This window comes from Thamnophis elegans, chromosome Z (genome assembly GCF_009769535.1).
Source record: "Thamnophis elegans isolate rThaEle1 chromosome Z, rThaEle1.pri, whole genome shotgun sequence".
In the NCBI taxonomy this organism is placed as follows: domain Eukaryota; kingdom Metazoa; phylum Chordata; class Lepidosauria; order Squamata; family Colubridae; genus Thamnophis; species Thamnophis elegans.
Window position 1 is genome coordinate 31803275 of NC_045558.1, and position 21651 is coordinate 31824925.

Here is a 21651-nt window from a genome sequence, read left to right on the forward strand (position 1 = left end):
GTAAACCTTAACTTGTGATCGGTTGCTTAGTGACCATTTGCAGTTATAACACTCCAAAGCTACTTACAATGCAGTTTTGGAGTTTCAGTGTTGCTGCCCCCTGCAATCATGTGACATTTTGGAAGGCTCTCCAACCAGACCAGATTTATGGTTATTTGTGGCAGCCACCCTGTGGTCAAATGAGTAGAATTTATTATGGTTTTGGTGGAAACTGGTGTTCACATCTGCTCTCTGGTAATAAAATTGGTGCTGGTAACATGGTGACCTGCTATATGACAATCATAACTTACAGTCATAATTACCAGACTAGGTTATGGGCATAACTCGAGGATTATTTGTGCTGTGTAAAAAATAGTTTTCTAATTTTGATGGGCATACAAACAACCTCAGGATTATAAAGGTAAGTGAAAACCACATGCTCTTTTGCTTCTGTTTTGGGATATATGTATGTGTGCAGCTTCTTGCATGGTCCCTTAGCCCTATGCTATTTTAAATGTTGTTATTCAGAGTGTTGTTTCAAGTGTTTCTCCTTTATTGCATAGAACAATCAGGTACAACTATCTGATATCAAGGTCTTTGGCCTATTAATACATTCACTATTCTTTTCAATAAAGTCCATAGTCTTAAACCATTAAAGAAAAAAATGCACAAATTGATAAACATAAGTTCAAGTACTCTCTAGAGGTACCTAAATTTGTAGATAGTAAATCTGCTGCTTAAGAGAATCTAATTTGTAAATTTGTTCTGCATCAAAAATGTAAATGATTTGCTATCCCTCATTTAAACAAATTCAGTATAATTCAGTTGCAAACAACATTGCATTATAGAATATCTCCTTTAAATGAAAGTTCTGGGCTTTGATTATGCCGTATTTGATAAAGTGAATATTAGTTCACAAATGTTTAAAGCATATTAGTTGTAAGATGTTCCACTACTGTTTTCTATTTTTGGATATTTAGTAACCAAGAGAAGAGACGGGGGAATTACCCTTGTTCATTTATGTTCTCCTCAGGTTTATAATAGGCAGAGAAAAAGCAGGACAAGTAAGTGAAGTGGGTAAATTGATTAAACAGACCATAGAGTATGACCAGCGCCAGAGAGCCCATCATTATGCCCATTTTGAAGCTGAGGAGGAATTTGATGAAGAGGTATCCTGTTCATTCCTTCCTTATTTATTTATATTTCATTCTTTCTTCTTTAACATTTTTGGTAGTTGCAACTGAAAATAATATATTTTTTTGAAGTTGACTATTACTATTTTCTTATTCTTCTTTGAAGTCAAAAACTGAGAATCCAGGTTTGATTATTTTTAAAAGCTTCTAGCATTCATTCTTGTAAAAAGAAGAGGTAGGGATCCCCAATCTTCAAGCATATAAATGAATTATTCACACTTAGGTAATAATAAAGTTATTGTGAAATAATATTTAAAAAACTGCTTTACTTCTCATCTAGAACTGATGTAGAAGACTCCACCTTCCTTACAGATTTTCTGACTTTATTTGCTGTTAAAATTGTTTAGATTTACTTATCCGGGAATTTTTTTTTCAGTAAAACCAATTTACTCTTTTGCTTCATGAAAGTATGTTAAAAATTGTTTAAACAAATTGTTTAAAAAAATGAATTGGCTTCCAAGACAGAGGAGTACGCCACCGATGAAGATGAAGACGAAGACGAAGATGATTTTGAGGCAAATTATCCAAAAGACCAAGAAAATATTCACTTCTTTGAAAGTCCTGAAAATGACGACACCCTTTCTCCAGAGGAATTAACAACAATGACTGAAAAATTTAAAGAGGTAATCTAGAGAATGAAAGGGATAAAAATGATAAAACAAAATATTGTATTCAGGATTCAGAAAATATTGAAAAATTGATATTTTCACTGATATAGACTCCCCCTCAGTGCAAAGTGTAATATTGCCCGTTTGCATTCACTATTGCGTTCACTATTAATGGATACATGGCTTGAGACCAATTAGAGAATTAGAATCTCTAATTCTAATTTTTCATTTTTAATTCTAATCTTTTTAAAATTTAAATTAGAATTTAAATTAATCCTAATCTTTTTATTCAGATTGTCTGTAAGACTATATGCAAGATACGAGGTCAGTGGTTCTCATCCACGATTCATTACAAACTAGTATTCAGAACCATGGTAGCACAAATCCATTTTCATTTCTTTAATATCAGGAAAAATCTGCAAAGAGGCATAGAAACTTCCCTTTGCCTTAGAAGACTGAAGCAATGGTTTTAAAATAAGTGTTGTGATGATAGCAATAAAAGGAATTGGGTAGAGTCTGAATTGGTGTAGAGTTTCCTGCCTAAGCAGGAGTTTGGACTAGAAGACTTCCAAGGTCCCTTCCAATTCTGTTATTCTATATCCCTCTTTATATCCAGGATCTTGAGGCAGCATTTATACCATTTGTTTCCCCAATTTTCCCCCAAGTTAATAATTGAGAAGTAGATAGAGTCAAGATTACATGGTTAAACTACAAAATTTAGCATAACTACAGGGAGAAATTAACTAGTGAATTTCTATAGCTGAGAGTAGGCTTCAATGTAGATCAGGAGTCGCCAAACTTGGCAATATTAAGATTTGTTGACTTCAACTCACAGAATTCCTCAGCTGACCATGCTGGCTGGGAGTTGAAGTCCACAACTCTTCAATTTGCCTGATGTAGATAATGTCTAGCTTAATCTAGCCCCCTGCCCTTTCTGTCACACTGATATTCCACATATCCCTTCATCTTACAGTAGAACACTGCTTTCAGTATTAGAGGAAATGTTACCAGTGTTTATACATTGGTACAACAGTATTGATGTTCATAGAGGTTCATTCCCAAGCAATTATTGGATTGCTTCTATTATTTTGTAGGCACTATATTTAGTAAGTAATGGACTGGTTAATTTTACAAAATAAATTTCTATTGCTCTTGGTTTATGTGTCGTATCATATTCTACTTAATTATCTAAACTAATTGGTGTTCATTGTTTATATTGATAATGCAAGAACCTGTTTTAATAGCAGAGGAAACATTGACTAAACCATCTGTATGTGGATAGATTGTAGTTTTCAAAGCCATTTGAAAACCCATTTATTTAGAAACCTAAATGTAGTTCAGTGGCTTATAGAACTGTTTTAGAAGGGCAGAATTGACCATAAGCTTTGAGAGTGATAAGAGTGATTTATGGTTTTATAATTTTAAAAAAAATCCAGCTCATAAGATCAGATCCCACCCCTTTCCTACCCCCAAATCGTCCGTCCAGCGTCCAGACCACCGTCCAGACCTTCCGCACAGCTCTTAAGACCTGACTAGCCCGTCAGGCCTGGGGATAAAGATAATCTGTCCCCACCCAAATGATGAATGAATGTTGTTTACTATTTTACTTATATGTACTATTTTGTGTTTATTGTCTGTGCCCCCCTTCCCCATTTTATGTAAGCCGCCCTGAGTCCCCTCAGGGAAAAGGGCGGCTTATAAATATTAATAAAATCACTAAAAAAAAAATTTAAATCCATTAAAATGGGTACAACTAAACAGTACACACTCAGTGAGTTGGAAAAACACAGGAACTTAGTGTTTATTGTAACTATGGAAGATATTTACAACCAGTTTTAGTGCTGTCATGACTGGGGACTATAAAATTCCAGATGTGGAATATGCTCTGGTTGCCAGCTATTGATCAAGTCAATTTTGCAGCTCACTTCTGCTTCTAAGCATTTTATTTCTATCCTTCACACCTGACTGCTCTCATAGTTTATCAAATGTTTTTGTTGAAGAGAATTGCAGGTGTACATTTTTATAGATATATATTTGCTGTGAATATATGTTCATAAAGAAACCCTGACACGTAAGTAGCCTGTTTAGAATCTTTTATAGCGGCCTTTCATTAGCAGGTAAATATTTTCTTGGCTGATTTCCCAACCTGAGTTTGATCTGGTGTTGACCACTGTTTAATTTATTTGACCACTATTTGTTTGTTTGTATCACAATTTTTAACTTTCCATTTATCATCACAATTTTGATTTTGGAGTTGAGATAATTTGTCCTCCCAGAAAATTCCATATCTGGAGTTTCAGAGATTCTTAGAAATAAAGGTACAAGAAAAATAGCTTAAAATGTCTTTGATTGTTTTTAACAGTTCAAGGGTTGTAAGTATTTCCTTTTCGTTATAGTATATATGTATATTTCTACTATTCCCTCCCTAGTACTGATGCACTTCATAGATTCTTACCAGATTTTTCTGCTATTTTAGGATATGTCTGCTTTAAACAATTGCACTAATATTTTTAGTATTTAGACTAAATATAAATATTTTATATTTTTAGTATTTAGAGTATTTATATCCACTAGAAAATTTAAATCTAATGTGGTTCAGAAACTGAATATGACTATTCATATTACATCTTTAAGGAGAAATGACTTCAGTATGCAGTTTGAATATCCTAATCTTATTTTTAGAGAGGCTAATTAGCAACACTTTTTCTTTAATTAGCTGCATAGACTTGAGTTATTTTTCAGGTTAGATATTTTAATTTATATTCTTCTGCACCGCAGCGGTTCCACTGCAAGTGCAACAAACTTGAGAAAGACAGACCTCACAAGACATATGCATGCACAAATATATGTATATAATGGCATTTGCAGCTCATTTGTTTGCTTTATGGTTTTGCATTTTTAGTTGCAAGTCCAGTATACAGTTAAAGGATCAGAGGTTAAGCAGCTAAAAAGAAAGGTAAGGATGGTTACCACCTTCAAATGACGATATTCCTACTTTCAGCTGGATTAAAAGAGAAGCAAAGAAAAGTTCTTTATAGAAATGAATAATGAGAAAAAGTAATAGCCTTAGTTGATTTAGGAGAACTTGTGTTATAGAAATGGTTTACAACTAGACCAAATTAAGCCCAAAAATTTCTGATGCTGAGACATTTATTAAGTGAGTTTTGCTATTTTACTATCTTTTTTTGCCATAGCTGTAAAATGAATCACTGCAGTTGTTAATTTAGTAACATGGTTGTTAAGTCAGTCTGGCTTCCCCATTGACTTTACTTGTCAGAAAGTGATTCCCTGAACCTGGGACACCGCAACCGTCAAAAATATGAGTCTCAGTTGCCAAGCTTCTGAATTTACCATAAGGTTGCTGTAATTGTTGTGAGTGCCGTAAGTCACATGTTTCAGTGCCTTTGTAACTTCAAATGGTCACTAACTTAACTGTTATTTGAGGACTACCTGTATTCAAACCTCTGAGAGATGCAGATAACTCATTCAGTAATATAATATTACTGCATCTCTATAATACATTTTTATTTATTTCTCCATCACAATATCATTAACAGTCTTGAAAAGAAATTATAAAGCACACACACATACTTTGGAAAGCACATTTTTCCTTATATTAAAAAAAATAAAAAGTAAATATTTTAAAATATTATTTTGTCATTTAATATTTAATCACTTTAGTAACCCACGTTACTTCTAAATTGCTTTAGGAGACTTTAATTTTCCCTGCTTTGATCAAATATTATATTTTAGAATTAAACCCATGTCAATTTATCTATCTTGCTGAACATCCAGATTGTCAGGGTTGCAAGTAACACTCCCAATGAAAGAAGACTCCAAGGCTTGAAGTTCCTTAAAGTTTCATTTTATTAGATATGTCATATTGGCACATCTTGGAAAACCCGAATCTGAAACTTCCGGGTTTTCCCCACCCAAAAGAAAGTCAAAGATCCATCCCTTGTTCCAGTGGTAAAATTCAATTTTTTTTTACTATCAATTCTGTGGGCATGGCAGGGGAAGGATACTACAAAATCTCCATTCCCACCCCACTCCAGGGGAAGGATATTGCCATTCTGGTGCCAGCCAGAAGTGTATTTGCCAGTTCTCCGAACTACTCAAAATTTCTGCCATCAGTTCTCTAGAACCTGTCAGAACCTGCTGAATTTCACCCCTGCCCTGCACCAACAAGTCCATCACATGGTCCAATGAATTCACTGTCTCAACTGGAGGCAACCTTCAGTCACTCCCATTCAGGTGCAGACTGAATGCCCTTGACTCCCAGATAAAGGAATGTTGTTATGGCTAATCCCCCACCACTCCATGTAATCCCCCCACCTGTTTTCCCAGGCACTAAATGTGGCAGCCCTGAAGCTCCAATGGAAAAGATGACATTTCTTGCCACAGTTGCTAAGTGAATCATAACAGTTGATAAGTTAGTAACCTGGTTGTTAAGTGAATCTTGCTTCTCCACGGACTTTGCTTGTCAAAAGATCACAAAAGGCGATCACATGACCTTGGGACACCGCAATGATCATAAATGTGAACCAGTTGCCAAGCATCTGTATTTTGGTCACATGATCATGGGGATGCTGCAAAGGTTGTAACTGACAAATAGTCATAAGTCACATTTTTCAGTACAATTGTATCTTTAAATGAACTGTTGTAAGTTGAGGACTTTCTGTACATCAAATTTAATTTCATTAATCATTGTTAACAATAGCTTTCATAAAGATTTCTTTACACACTTACATGTTATTTTTAAGTACAGTCATCTATGTAATGCATGAACTAGTACTGTTAACATGGTATCAGCAAACGTCATCAAGCATTTATTTCTATATCAGACTGAAAGCCAATACATTGGTAAATATTATGATTTATTTGTTTGTTTATTTGTTTATTTATTTATTAGGTTTAATGCACCTGTTTCATTACAAATATTTTGGAATTGTAATTTTCAACTAAAGTGTGCAGAACTAGAAAACATTAGGGGAAAGCTGTTCTGAATTATTGTTATTCTAAATAACAGTAGCCATATTCCCAACCTTATTTCCAATCAATTACGCTGAATGTATAAACCTTAATTTTCTCCAGCTGCAGATTGCTGAAAATGAGAAAATAAGATGGCAGGTGGAAAAGAACATACTTCAGCAGAACATTAAGGAAAGCAACGAAAATATGGTTAAAATTGAGGCTTATTGGACTGAAGCACAAACTCTATGTCAGAGTGTAAATGGACATTTGAAGGAGTCACAAGAGCAATATAAAGCCTTGGAGAAGAAATATAACAAAGCTAAGAAACTGATTAAGGAGTTTCAACAAAAGTAAGCAATATCCTTATGTGTAGTCAAGAATCAAGTCCCAGACTGTATGAGGACAAGCAAAGAACATTATAACTGTTAAGCTTGATTGAGGGGATAACTAATTCAGATCTTGGCTCAGCCATGAATTATATGGTTGACTTTGGGCAGCCCCACCCCTCAGTCTAATTTGCAGGGGTTTTGTGAATGTAATATAGGTTATACCATATATGTGGCACAGTGGTGGGTTTCAAAAATTTGTGGAACCTACTCTGTGGGTGTGGCCTCCTTTGTGGGAGTGGCTTGCCGGCCATGTGACCTGGTGAGAGTGGCTTGCCAGCCATGTGTTCTCTCTCTCTCTCTCTCTCTCTCTCTCTTTCTTTCCTTCCTTTTGTCTCTCTGTCCCTTTTTTCTTTCATCTCTCTCTCACTCTTTTTCTTTCTTTTTTCTTTCTTTCTTCCTTTCTTCCTTTCTTTCTTTTACTTTCTCTCTCTCTCTCACTCTCTCTCTCTCTGTGGCTCTTTGCCTCTCTCTCTCTCACTCTCCCTCCCTCCCTCTGTGTCTTTCTATGTGATTCTCTCTCTGTGTGTCTCTCTCTGTGTGTTTGTGTATCTCTCTCCTCCCTCCCTCTGTGTCTGTCTCTCATTCCCTCTATCACTCTGTGCCTCTGTCTGTCTGTCTGTCTCTATCACACACACACACACACACACACACACACAGAAACAGAAACAGAAACAGATGCACACACACATACTGTGGTCACCTTGTTGAGTTTGAAACACTCAACAACTGGCCTGTATTCATGGTTTTTTGCAGCATTCTGCAGACATGGGAGCAAAATATATGGTTAAAAGTACATGGCAGTGGCATTCTTCCCTGGGGGGCTCCGCAGAACATCCCAAGACCAATGCCACCACATCTGCCCTCTTTGGGGACATGTCCTCTTCAGAAGGATGAGGCCCCACTGGTCCCCCTCACGTTCCTTGTGTTCCAACCACGGCCCCATGCCATGGAACAACTCCAGAGCCCATCCGTGACCCCCGTTGAAAACATATGCGCACGCACACAGCCTGCACAATTACAGGCCCGGCAAGTGAAGCCTCTACACAAGCCCTGGCAAATGAGAACAGTATATGACGGCTCTGGGATGAGGGATGGAATCTTCACTGTGGGCCAGTAAAGCTTCGTCCACCAGAGGCAGCAGGACCAAAGCCCCTCTCCAAAACTGGCCCTTCCTCCCTCTGAGGGTGAGGGACCTGGTTGCCCCGCTGCCTCTGGCTTCCTTCCTAGAGTCTCCACTTTCCAGGGCTGTAATTGTGCAGGCTGTGTGTTTGTGCTTATGTTTTCCACGGGGGTGATGGATGGGCTCCGGAATCTCTCCATGCCTTGGAAAACATAAGCGCGCACGGGCAGTGGGGCAGCCAGGACAAGGGAGTGCAACACGCGCGGCTTGTTCAAACAGCAAAAGAAGGGACAGGAGAGGCATTTGGCTGTTTGAACGCTTGGAACTTGTCTCCTGTTCCTTCTTTTGTTGTCTGCAGTATGGGTCGCACTCCCTTGACTTTCATAGCCACTTCATTTCCAATTGGGGTGGGGATCCATGGAGAGGGATGGAAAAAATCAATTTCTTCCCCCCTCCCCCAATTGGAAATGAGGTGGCTTTGAAAGAAAAGGGAGCGCAACCCGCACGGCTTGTTCAAACAGCAAAAGAAGGGACAGGAGAGGAGTTTGGCTGTTTGAAAAGCCCCGCTTGGAACTCATCTCCTGTTCCTTCTTTTGCTGTTTCTACATCCTGAGCGGGTTGCGCTGCCTTGTCTTTCATAGTCACCTCATTTCCAATTGGGAAGGAGATCCATGGAGAGGGACAAAAAATATCAATTTCTCCCCCCCTCATTGGAAATGAGGCAGCTTGAAAGACAAGGGAGCACGACCCGGCTATGAAAGACAAGATAGCGCCACCAAAGGACCTTCCCGGAGTTGCTTTTCTGAGCCGGGTATACAGGGTTGGGGACGGGGCAGGCGTTCTGGAACTTACTTCCGGGTCCGTTGACAAACTGGTTCGCGAGGACCAGCAAGGACCAGCAGCAACCTACCCCTGATGTGGCACTTTAAGCTTCTAGAAACAAGGCTAAATATAATCCATTCCAATACTTTCAGCTGATAATATATGTTAGGATTGCGGCTAAGAGGTTTTAAAATAAAAACCAGATTGGGATATAAGCCTCCAAATATTATTAATCAAAAAGTACCTGTATGCTTAAGCCTTCTAAAACATATATGATCATTTAAGCTAAAATTACAAATTTATACAATATACCAAACAGGTTGACCAATAGCTTTTAAAATATTTAAGCATATTCTAAATGAGTAACATTAACTGAAAATGTAATGCCTTTATATCACCGCTTTCTTGTCTATGGAGCAAACCATATGACATACTTTTAATAACATTGATTTTCCTTCATTGTTTTCTGATAGTGCTAATTAACCATTTTTCATAAAGGATAATCTGAAATGCTACTTCAGTGCACTCAATAAAAAATACCTTTCCACCTTTTATTGTTCCATAATTGTTATAAGATTCGTATTAAACCTCTTTATCAACAGAAATTCTCTGAGAAACTACATATTAAAGTACAGTACAATGCCTCAGCAAATTGATTCAGTATTTAACACAATTCAAAGATTGCTCTAACCAGCAAATATGTTTTCCCCTAAAGAGAACTTGAGTATATGAAGTACCATGATGATGACAAGAAAAAAATTGAAGATCTGGAAAAAGCTCACTTTCTTGAAGTTCAAAATTTAAAAGCTCAGGTAAAAAACTTTGTAACTTTTATTCATTTTGAAAGCATTATTAATTCATTTGTATTAATTTTGATAAAAGAATGGCAGATTATAAACCTTTTAAATCAATGAGCCACATTATAGTACTATAAATCATGGAGATTATCCCAGTATTAATACAGGGACTTGAAGCAACCCTCATGATCTGAAGTATTGATAGATGTTTTGTTTAATTGTCTCAAGAAAACGAAATGTCTCAAGTCTTTTCGTAACAGTTGCCTATGTTTCTCTCAGATTAGAGAACTTGAAGCAGAAGTGCTCAGGCTGCTGAGGCAAAATGAAAGCCAGCTAAATAACAATAACAATGCTTTCGAACAACAGACCTCTGTTGGAGAATCCTCAGAAGGCAATGCAACAGAAAATCTTGATGGAACGAAAATATCTGGCCTGGATACCTTAGTTCAAGGTTTGTCAGACTGTGAATCTGATGATAGCTTGATTACTACTGTCTGAACCGATTTTGGAATTATTATTACTTTCAGAATGTATTAAATGATGTGCTGACATCTCAAAACATGTTATTTAAAAATACCTGTAAGGTGTATAACTGCATTTTTGTTCGATTTATCTCTGATTTTTTTTCTATTATGTTAATGAACAAATTAACGAAGAGTTTGCACACTCTTATATGTTTTACATTTACTCTTATTCCAAGGTGAAAATGCAATGACTTTTGTATCTGTAAAAATAAACCAAAGACTTATGCATCAATAGAGAGACCTGTGTGTTTATGTGTTCAGAGCAGGGGTGGACATGGCTATTTGGGTAAGGAGTCGTACATGCTTTGATAATGAATTTCTCTTTCCGTTACATTGCAAATTCTGGGTTGTAAACTGCCCAGAGTTTGGTTCATTACAGGCAACTATATAAATGTTTTAAATAAATTTAAAAAAAAACATTTCTCATATAATGGTCAGCTACAGAAGAGCAGAGGGAGCATATTAGTAGCATAGTTTGAGTGGTCCAGTGTAGAAACAAATGGAAAAGAGGTATGGCTGCATATAGAAGCACTATATATACACTGTTGGGAAGCAATTCTTTGTTAATTTATAGGAACAAACCCATGTATATGTGTATTTGATTTAAAAATTGGCAGAGTCAGGCTCTGGAAGAAAAGAAAATAAGACACAACTGATTTTCAGCATAATATGCTGAATTAAATCTATCATCTAAAGGTTTATCTGTAGTCCCATACACACATGAACTTTGGGTTGTATAAATGCTATCCCATTTATAATATTAATACATATAATTCTTTGTCAGGTTTTTAATACATTTAGTGAAAGCACCTTTGTCATTTACATAAATCATTTTTTCTAGAGTAAAGTAGCTTCTTGGTAATGTGTTTCAGGTAGAAAATAGGTTTCTGACTGTCGTCTATGGTAACTTTTTAAATATATATATTTTAGAAGATATTTGTAATATTTTAAAGATAGAATATAATAGGCTATTGGCTAATAGGTTTCCTGTGCATGTTTGCAGAAGGAGATATAAAGGGGGTTGATTCTGATGATGTATTTGGTAAGTTTTTTCTAGAGTGTATGATTTAATGTTTAGTGTAGAACTGTGTCCATTGTGACAGCAGATGTAATAAGTCCCTGCCGGCTAGAGCTTTACTTGCTTTCCACTAGTGTTATAAATGTGTAGTGGATGTTTAATTATGGGATCATGTCCTTATCCCATAATACTTATAAGTAGTGCAGCAAAAGAAATAATGTGAAAACATATGTAGTTGTAGATCCATTCCATTTGGCTGTTGCACATTTATACATGTACTTCATAGTCTGTACAACCTTATGAATCCACATTTTGTTATACCCACTTGCATGCTGGTTAAAAATATGTGAGCAGACGTGACTTCCATTTCTTGCCATTTTTTGATCAGAATGTTGGTTTCCATTTCAGGAATCAATATTGTAGAAAGTTGACATTGTTATGCTAACTAGGGTTTTGAAATCAAAATCCTGATCTTTATGTGATGAAATATTACAAAGAGTCATTATCAAATGTATAGATTCAGACTCTTGATTCATTAACCATATTGCCAGTAGACGGAATTATGAAGTTTAGCCACAACTACACATCACCAAAAGTATGAAAGAATTGCACATAATCAAGAGCCTTTTTTCAACCTTGCCTCTGTAGTGCTTCCTGAGTCATACCATGATATAATTAAGGTAAAAGGCAGTTATTGCAAGAACAACTTCTTTAAATGTATAAAAATTCAAAGTATATAATTCTTTTTTTATCCAGAAGAAACATGTTTGATAAAGTTTTCTATTAGAATTGCCAGTTGGCACTTTTTCCATGTAGATACAAATATTGTCCTCTAATCTGTCTAAGCTTAGAAACAAAAGATGATGTTCATTAAGAAGTTTTGATTTTTACTTCAAAGGAAAAGGATTATCTAATGCTAAATAGCATGTCTAAAACTTGGAAAGTATAGGATGTAGAGTTTCTATTTATCATTTGTTACATAGAGGATTCTTTTACATTTGATTCTATAACCACATTCATATAGATTGGCTTTGGCAGACTTAAGTAAATAATTAAGTAAGTAATTAGGTAAGGTACAGAAGAAGAGTTCAGTCAAATCATTTACCGTTTAGCTGCATTGATACCACTTTTTAATGCTTCTACACATAGCTGCTCTGTTCAGTAAGTCAGAGTAAGTTTAGATTTAATTTCATCTTCCTTTTAAATCTGTCAATTTATAATATAGGATTTCAGCTAGCAAATATTATGTTCATATTTCATTGGTTAAATGATGTTCATATGAGTCTTTGCTTTGCTTTTCAATATTATGAGCAAACAAAGTGAAAATGCTTCTTGGCAAGATGTTTCTTCAAAAATATAATAGTGATAGAGCACTGGGAAAGTGTCTTATTGTACATAGCTAAAAATAAAGATACAAGTGATTCACTCTTGAGCCTTGATAACTCTATCCAAGTACTTTTTTGGCAGCCTTATACAAGTGGTTTTCATTGCCTTTTATCAATAGGCCTTGACTCTCCAAGTGGTTCCCCATCCAAGAACTAAGTAGAACATAACCCACGTAGCTTCTGAGGGCAATTAAGCTCATATAAGCACTGCTACCTGCTTATGCCTTACCTTAAATATAAAATGTTAGAGTAAATTACAGTATAGCAATATACCCATGCCACTAAAGCCTAAAGTTGGATGACAATTATGTTCCTATTATTGCTTTGATACATAAATGTAATTTTAAAAAATCGTTCGTACTGCAAAATAAAAAATGGCCAACATAAATTATCATTAGGCATATTGAAAAACAAGATTAAAATGCAACTTGTTTAGTCTTTCCTAAATGATACTGTATTTCCCAATATAGCATTATAACAGATATTTTGGTTACGATTTTTGGTAATTCTTTCATACTTTTACAGCACCAATTGGGGAAGACTATTGTACTCATGTTCTGGATACATAAAAAATTTGGTCTACTTATTAAAATGAATCTTTTTAAAAAAATCTGTCTTCATAATAACATCTATATGAAAATTCTGTAAAGTTTTTAATGCCAGTTTAGATGTGAGTTTAGTTATTAATCATAAATAAAACAGTTATGGCTGACTGGGTGTATTTTATATTAAGGCAGCTTTGTGCTTGTTTGGTTGACCCTATGAAAAGCACTAAGTTAATAAGACAAAACCCAGCACTTTTTACCTCTAGTTAATCTCACCCAATTACTGCTCTGTTAGGTCTAGCCTTATTTTTTGACCCAATAAAGCAGTTGCCTTAGATAATAATACAATTAGTAGCTGCTAATCTCTATTACTAACTCCCAAATCATTTCTTGCTTTTGCTTGCTAATAGCCTTTCGCATAAAGGGAAAAGGTGGCTAAGTCACTGAGCTTGTCGATCAGAAAGGTCAACAGTTCAACGGTTCGAATCTCTAGTGCTGCATAATGGAGTGAGTTTCTGTTACTTGTCCCAGCTTCTACCAACCTAGCAGTTCGAAATCATGTAAAAATGCAAGTAGAAAAATAGGGATCACCTTAGGTGGGAAGGTAACTTTATTCCATGAGCCTTTGGTGTTTAGTTATGCTGGCCTCATGATCACGGAGACATCTTTGGACAGCGCTGGATCTTCAGCTTTGAAATGTAGCTGAGCAGCGCCCCCTAGATTCAGGAATGACTAACACATGTGTGTGAGGGGAACCTTTGCCTAGCCTTTTTGCACTCTGAACTGGTTGTTCTCAAGTATGCTTGCAGGATCTAATACTCCAGCCCATATTTAAAAAGATTCAGTCCATGGCTTTTCTAGATGGAATGAAAGAAGGAAACATTTTGTCAGATACCAAAACTTTCAGCCAGCCCTGGTTGAAGTGAGGTGTACGTTGTGACAAAGCTTAAGAAGAAGGTTTAAGGAGAAGAAAAGTATTTCTATTTGACTTATACAGTAGTTGCATCAGTGTCAGGTGCAAACAACCAAAACAGCTCCAATGTTTAGATCAAGAGGGTATTTTTAAGATTAATCAGTTCACAAAAAAATTGTCAGATTGTTTGCTTTTGCTTGAGAAACACTTGTTATAGTCCTAAGTATTTGGTCTCATTCAATTCCTCCCCACTTTGGAGTTCAAGTTTCTTAACTGCCCCTACCAGGGCATCTTTGCTTTCAGTCATTGATTTCACCACAAACAGAAGTGAAAAAAATTAGGTTTTATATCATCTATTTACATAAGCACATTGAAATGCAAATAAATGCATGTATACATTGAAAAATTATCTAGACCTGAGGAGCACAGAGTTTATAAAATGACTTGACCACCACCACCAACAACAACAAAAAGGGAATTAAAATAATATAAAAGTTGTTGGGAAGCATTCCAGGGCTCAAAGAATCAAAAGCAAAATGTGGAATGTAGACACAAACTACATGTTACATATTTTAAAATAAATCACAGTTCCACTGTCCACAGTTCTCTCCATGGATATGGCATAAGCCATGGTGGTGCAGTGGTTAGAGTGCAGTAATGCAGACTACTTTTGCTGACTGTCAGCAGTTTGGCAGTTCAAGTCTCATCTGCTCAAGGTTGACTCAGCCTTCCATCCTTACGAAGTGGTAAAATGAGGACCCAGATTGTTGGGGGCAATATGTTGATGCTGTAAACTGCTTATAAAGGGCTGTAAAAGCACTGTATAGTGGCATATAAGTCTAAGTGCTATTGCTATATTTGTTGAGCATTTCAAAATGAACATGGATCAAAAAGAATGTGTTGGTTTCTTACAGTGCTTTTTTGGTGCTGCTAAATTCTGCTCTATAAATCTGTTAGACTCTCTGAAACATTAATTCTACTACAGGGAGAGGAATCCATAGACTATAAGAGACAAGTTGATGCCATCTTCAAAATCTGAGTTTTATAGGTCTCCCATGCTTCTTCTCTGACATCTGTGGAGCTAAGCTATATCTTCCCTTTTTTGCCTGCCTGTCTGCCTATCCATCTATCAGTGTATCTATTTATGCATCTCTGTGTGTGTGTCTGTCTGTCTGTCTCCTCTATCTCTATCATATCATCTATCTATCTATCTATCTATCTATCTATCTATCTATCTATCTATCTATCTACCTACCTACCTACCTACCTACCTACCTACCTACCTACCTACCTACCTACCTACATACCTATCATCTCTATCATCTCTATCATCTCTATCATCTCTATCATAAAATAAAATAATAACATTAAAATAAATAAAATATTACCAGGCTTGCAACCAAGTAAAACAAGAGAAAATATTAAAATAATAAATATTAACATTAAAAATTACTTAAAATTAGCAAATATTGCAAGGAAAGGAGAAGATGCATAGAGTAGAGCATATACAGTAGGTAGTTATATTACATTGCTGTGAGGAAAATAATTCTGTGTAAGCTGCATACTTAAAAATCCGTATTTATTTTTTTACAGAACTTCCTGTTTTAATTCTTCAACTAAATATACTTTTAGAATATCAGCACTGGTAAGGAAGGGAAAAGAAGAATTGATGGGAGTAAGAAAGAACACAATACTGAAGGAAAACATGAGAAGATGCTTTTCATTACTTTTTTTTTTGCTGTCTCTTTAAAAAGTTTCTTTTTATCACTTCTGTATTTATTCATGTGTTAAATGGAAAACAAGCCCAGAGATGAATGGGCTACCCAACATAATAGCCAACCTCCAAAGCGAACTAGCTCTGTAGCAAGCTATGACTATTTCATAGCCCAAATTCTCACTTTTCCTTTTGCTTTGCTAATTTTTCTAATAATTAAAATAACTAGTCATGTGGTTATCAATACTTGTTCATTGATACCTACATTTACTAATTAATTCTATCAATAAGGCTTAGGAATTTGCAAGAAAGGAAAACTGACCTCAAATGAACCCAGATACTTTTTATAGAAGTTAGGCCTTAGATCCCTTGAATAAATGAAGTGAAGAAAATACTGTATCTACTGTTGCTATAGTCACCCTTTCTACAAAAGAGGCTATTGAAAAGTTTTCTTGTAAAATAGTCGTTGATTTTGAGTTTTCTGACACCTACTGTTCAAGGACACAAAACCTCCTAATATCCAAAGGCTCACTAGTAAACACCCATTTAGGGAGAAGTGTGGATATTAGTGACACGCTCAAACTATATTAATTATATTTCCCGTGTTTTTTACTGCTCCCTATAGAATCCAAAATAAAAGTATCCTATTATATAATGAGCAGCTATAGAAATGATATGAGTCATTTCAGAAAGAAGGTGGAATCTGGGCATTTTCAGGAAACATTTCATTCCAATTTGAATTGGCCTGATATTTCTCTTTGGAAGAAAAGGTTTTATTTGGTACTTCCAGTACAAATTGGAGTTACAATCCAGCCAACTTAGTTGCAACCTTTCTTTAATTTTATTTATTTTGCCCATCATTATTTTTTAAAAAATAATTCCAGGCAACAAACATATCCAACACAACTTCCTCCTATTTTCCTCACAACAATTGCCCTTTATTATAGGGTAGAGTAGGGTAGGGCTGAGGCAGAATGTGAATGGCCTGAGGTCAGCCCGCTGGCTTTCATGGATAACATAGGACTTGAATTCAGTTTCCCAATTTCCAAACTGGTGCTCTAACCACTAGACCAAACTAAATAGATAAAAATTAATTTAATGAATTATAAGAACAACAAGGGGAGATGCCCTAGCATCTAGAGTGATTTACATTTCTTAGAATGTAAATAATCATTCTTTGTATGCCACTATGGAATATACTAAGCTAAAAAAACATTTTACTGGAAAAATACCTATCTTAAGTACATTTCTATCACCAAGGACTTAGAGTACGCTAATTTTTAAATAAAAAAACTTATTCTTCAGCCTTTAACAAACCATCAGGATGTCCCAATGTTTTCTAACACAGTTTTAATTTCCATGCAACAAATGATCAATTCACTTTGATGACAGTGTGCAAAGACAAATTACTTCCAAATTGCTTCCTCTATATTTGATCAACAAAATATTGTTCATTCTGTACATCCTCTCGCATAGGATATTCCTGAGTATTGAGACAGTTGAGTGTTGTTGTTTTTTTTCCCCAAAAAAGATTTCAATGAAGCAGTCCCTGAAACAGAAAGATTGGATTCTAAAGCTCTGAAAACTCGTTTGCAGCTTTCAGTGAAAAACAAAAGGTCACTGCCAACCCGGACAAGACTTTGTGACAGCATCAGCTCCACAGATGGAGAAGACAGTCTTGAAAGAAAGGTGAGTACATTACTATGACAAACAGCACATCTTAGTTTCCTCAACTTTTGCTGCCAGGTCAATGCAGGTAGTCCTCGTCTTACAACAGTTCATTTAGTGACCGTTTGCAGTCACAACAGCACTTTAAAAAGGGACATGGCCATTTTTATACTTACGGCCATTGAAGCATCCCCACGGCCACATGATCAAAAATCAGATGTATGGCAACTGATTCATATTTATAATGGTTGCAATATCCCAGGATCAGTCTTCTGACTAGCAAAGTCAATGGAGAAGCCAGAGTCACTTAACCGTGTTACTAACTTAACAATTGCAGCAATTCACTGAAACAATTGTGTGAAGAAAGGTTGCAAAATGGAGCAAAATTTAACAACTGTCTCGCTTAGCAACAGAAATGTTGGGCTCAATTGTGGCCTTAAGTCGAAGGTTACCTGCAATGACTTGAGATGAAACTATATAGAAATGTATTCTAGTGTTTTTTGTTTGAAGATAAAACATAGGTTTCCTTGCAGTCCTGCCAAGTTGTCTGATTGAAATTTATGTACATTGTGATATGCTTTTGTCCTCCATCTTTGAATTTAAGTAAATATTACTTTGTAATATTAAATACTGCAAATAGGTAATTTAATAAGTAATTTTAAGATGTACCAGTGCAAAAAAGAAATGCAAATACTTTAAAATAAAAAGTTAAAATAGAAGCAGACATGGGCTGGAAAATATGCTTTAAGAAATAATGGTTTAAATGTTCAAAATAACTTGATGAGTTCCCAAAAGCCTGAATCTGCTTCATAATCTGTTATACCAACTCCTTGCAAACAGTTATGGTGGTCCCATAAACATTTCCATGTAACATACATTACATTACAGAATCTTTTCTGCTCATCCTCATTAGCATTAGATTCTGGTACTTGTTCTTTCTCCCCTGTGGTAGCAGTGTTACATTTGAATTTTGCAATGTAACAAGGGGTGGGGTTCAGCTGGTTCAGACTGGTTCAGGCAAACCAAATGCTAATTTTACATCTGGTTCGCTGAACCGATTGTTGCAAGAGCTGGCTGGCCCTGCCCAAACTTCTCCTCCCAAGAGTCTCCATACAGCCTGTTTTGGATGCCAGGTAAGTGCAGGGTGCACATGGAGGCTCTGGGAGGGCAAAAAACAGGCCTTCCTTAAGTCCGGAAACAGGCCCATTTCCAGACTCTAGGGGGCCTCTGGAGGCTGGGGGAGGCTGTTTTTGCCCTCTCAGAGGCTTGAGGAAACCCTCTGGAGACTGGGGAGGGTGAAAAACAGGCATCCCAGAAGTTCCGAAAGTCTGAAATGGGCTCATTTCTGGCCTCAGAAGGACCTCCAAAGCCCGGGGAGGCCATTTTCACCCTTCCGGAGGCTCGATGAAAGTGTTCGGAGCCTTGGAAGGGCAAAAAACACGCCTCCCAGAAGTTGAGGAACAGGCCTATTTCTGGCCTCTGAAGCCTGGGAGAGGCCATTTTCACCCTCCCGGAAGCTCGAGGAAAGTCTCCGGAGCCTGGAGAGGGTGAAAGCGCCCCCCCCCACACCATGGTGCAGAAAGTTGAGTAGGGCATGCCCACCATGGTCACAGCCACCCAGCAACTGGGCAGAGAACCGGTTGCTAAAATTGTTGAATCCCACCCCCGAATGTAACTGAAAACTAGGATGAAGATCAGCAGTATATGACTGTTGTGTGTTCTATAGAAATACATAAGTCATAGAGGAAGAGAGTGTTCTTTCAACTCTCCTTTCCTTCAACATCCCATGAAAGTTATGAAATCTTCCAACAAGCAAAAATATTTACCATGATTGTTGTAAGCCTCCCTGAGTCCCCTCAGGGAAAAGGGCGGCATATAAATGCTCATTAAAATCAAATCAAAATAATTGGAGTGGTGGCCTAGTGGTGAAGATGCTCACCTTCCATTTTGAAGGTTGAGAGTTTAATTCTAGGTAGCAACAGATTTTTCGTTCTTAGGGTGCAAAGAAAAAATATTCTCCAAACTGGTAACAGGATGGGCTTCTGGCCAGTAAGCACTCAATTCCGCCCTGTCACCCTGATTCTACCCTGAATTAAGGGATTACAGAGTCGGAAAAGGGGAATTATGAAGTTAAATGTGTATGTGACTGAAATTTATTTTCTTGCCTTATGCCACTTTCCAAGTTCCACTAGCACTTAATCAACTGCATGTACTTTAAAAATCAGTCTGGATTTGGTTAGTTTATTATTTTGAGATTCCGAATTTTAAGGTAAATATTTTTTAAAAATCTGTCCCAAATTGAAAGAAAGATGGATGGTACAATCAGTCTAGTTCCAGTAGTTTTTATACAATAACCATGTAATCTATTCTTGTAAATCTACAACACTTCTGGCATCAAATCCGGTAAATCTACCACCAGCCCTTCTGGCATCAAATGTTCATGTATTTATGATGGCAAATACTTTTGCAATCCTTTGAAGTAACCTGAGTCCACAAAAGCTTATGGCACAAAAATGATCTTAAATTTTAAAATTCTACATGATTCTCTCTAAATTACTTTTGAACCTAATCATTTTCAAGTTCCAGATGTATAACTTTTGTTTTAAATCAAGATTACAAGATTTAACCCAGTCAGAGTTCTCAAGGTTTTCTCTTATATATAGAATACTTACAGAAACGTTTGATGCGTTATTACTATTTTCTGACCTTGTTTCTCTTCTCGAATACATATGATTGCAGGATAGTTAATTTAAAGTACGTGTGAGGTAAATTCAACGTCTTTATTTAACAGGTATCAACAAGAACAACTTCAGAACATGGACAGCGCTCGGCCCGCCTGACAGCTATTTATATATGACAGCTGTCAGCGGCTGGCCAATCACCGGCCAGTGATTGTCCCACCAGCCAGCAGGCACACTTGGGCCAATCAGGAGCCTGCGGCTCTGGCCCTGCCTGCCAGCTACGTCGAGAGAACACAACACCCCTTCCCCCCAGACAGCCCATGCGTAGTCTTTTAGGTATGCCGGTCTTCTGAGCACGCGCTGGGATCGCCAGAGAGAGGGAGTGTCTGTCATCAGAGGAGGAGGTGGTCTCCTGCTGTGACGCAGCAGACAGGAACGCCAGGCCCCCAAGTCCATGGGAAAAGTTGAAGTTAGGCTTCATTCTTTAAGTAGAACTATCAGCTGGCAGTGGCGCGGAGCGGGGAACGCGGCTGGAGTTGGCAGTGCTGTGGCTGGACGCGGCTGGGCAGGTTGGGTGGCCACTGGGTAAGCAGACCCCAGCTGCGATGGTTGAACGGGCAAGGCAGCTGGTGGCAGAGGCCCCTCGGTAGTCCGGCGGCGCAGCTGGTTCAGATGGCGCTACCATAGTCTTCCATCACCCAGCTGGACACTATAAGAGCATGGGCCTGTTAGCTCCGTAATGAGTCCGGGCAGCCATTTTGAGTCCCCCGTGAAATTTTGAGCGAAGACCCCTTCACCTACTGTTGTGTATTGAAGAAAGTCCTCGCTGTTACGAATGACAGCTCGGAAGCAGCCAGGTGCGTCTTAGCCAATCAGACGTGCCTGTCAGTTGCCGAGCTGTCATCAGCGCGAGCTGTAACACGAGCCAGGTGATTGCAGTATAAAAGGCAAGCCGTTTAAACAGTTAACTGTCTTGTTAAAGCAACAACCTTGCTGATTGCTCTATTGTTTCAGCTGTTCCTGCAGCCGCCCAGCCGGCTTCATTTAATACATTGTTGCGAGTTTTGTTACACTACTTCAGCTACTGAATAAAAGGTTACAGTGTTTTAAAGGACCTGCCTGGTTTTTTCAGTTATAATACTGGCGACGAAGACTGGGGACCTGTAACCTGAAGAAAATCAACTGCAATTTTCTTCTCTCAGTTGTTTAGAGTTCTCCTCACCGTCATGGCTGGTATGCCTACTTTTGCACCTTTTGGAGTCGGAGGTGAGACTTGGGAAGCATTCCTGGAAAGGTTTGAGTGCTTCCTGATCGCAAATAA

General features: G+C 37.3%; 1 protein-coding gene across 2 annotated transcripts in view; it reads left to right on the top strand.

The window, feature by feature from the left end:
* PPP1R9A (protein phosphatase 1 regulatory subunit 9A) overlaps positions 1–21651 on the top strand; it is a 95159-nt gene that overhangs the window by 42810 nt on the left and 30698 nt on the right. For both annotated transcript variants that reach the window (XM_032237524.1, XM_032237523.1), the window contains exons 5-11: positions 1013–1148; positions 1634–1795; positions 4683–4736; positions 6875–7104; positions 9801–9897; positions 10162–10333; positions 17513–17670. In XM_032237524.1, the coding sequence (XP_032093415.1) occupies positions 1013–1148; positions 1634–1795; positions 4683–4736; positions 6875–7104; positions 9801–9897; positions 10162–10333; positions 17513–17670 (1009 nt within the window). The remainder of the gene's footprint in view (positions 1–1012; positions 1149–1633; positions 1796–4682; positions 4737–6874; positions 7105–9800; positions 9898–10161; positions 10334–17512; positions 17671–21651) is intronic.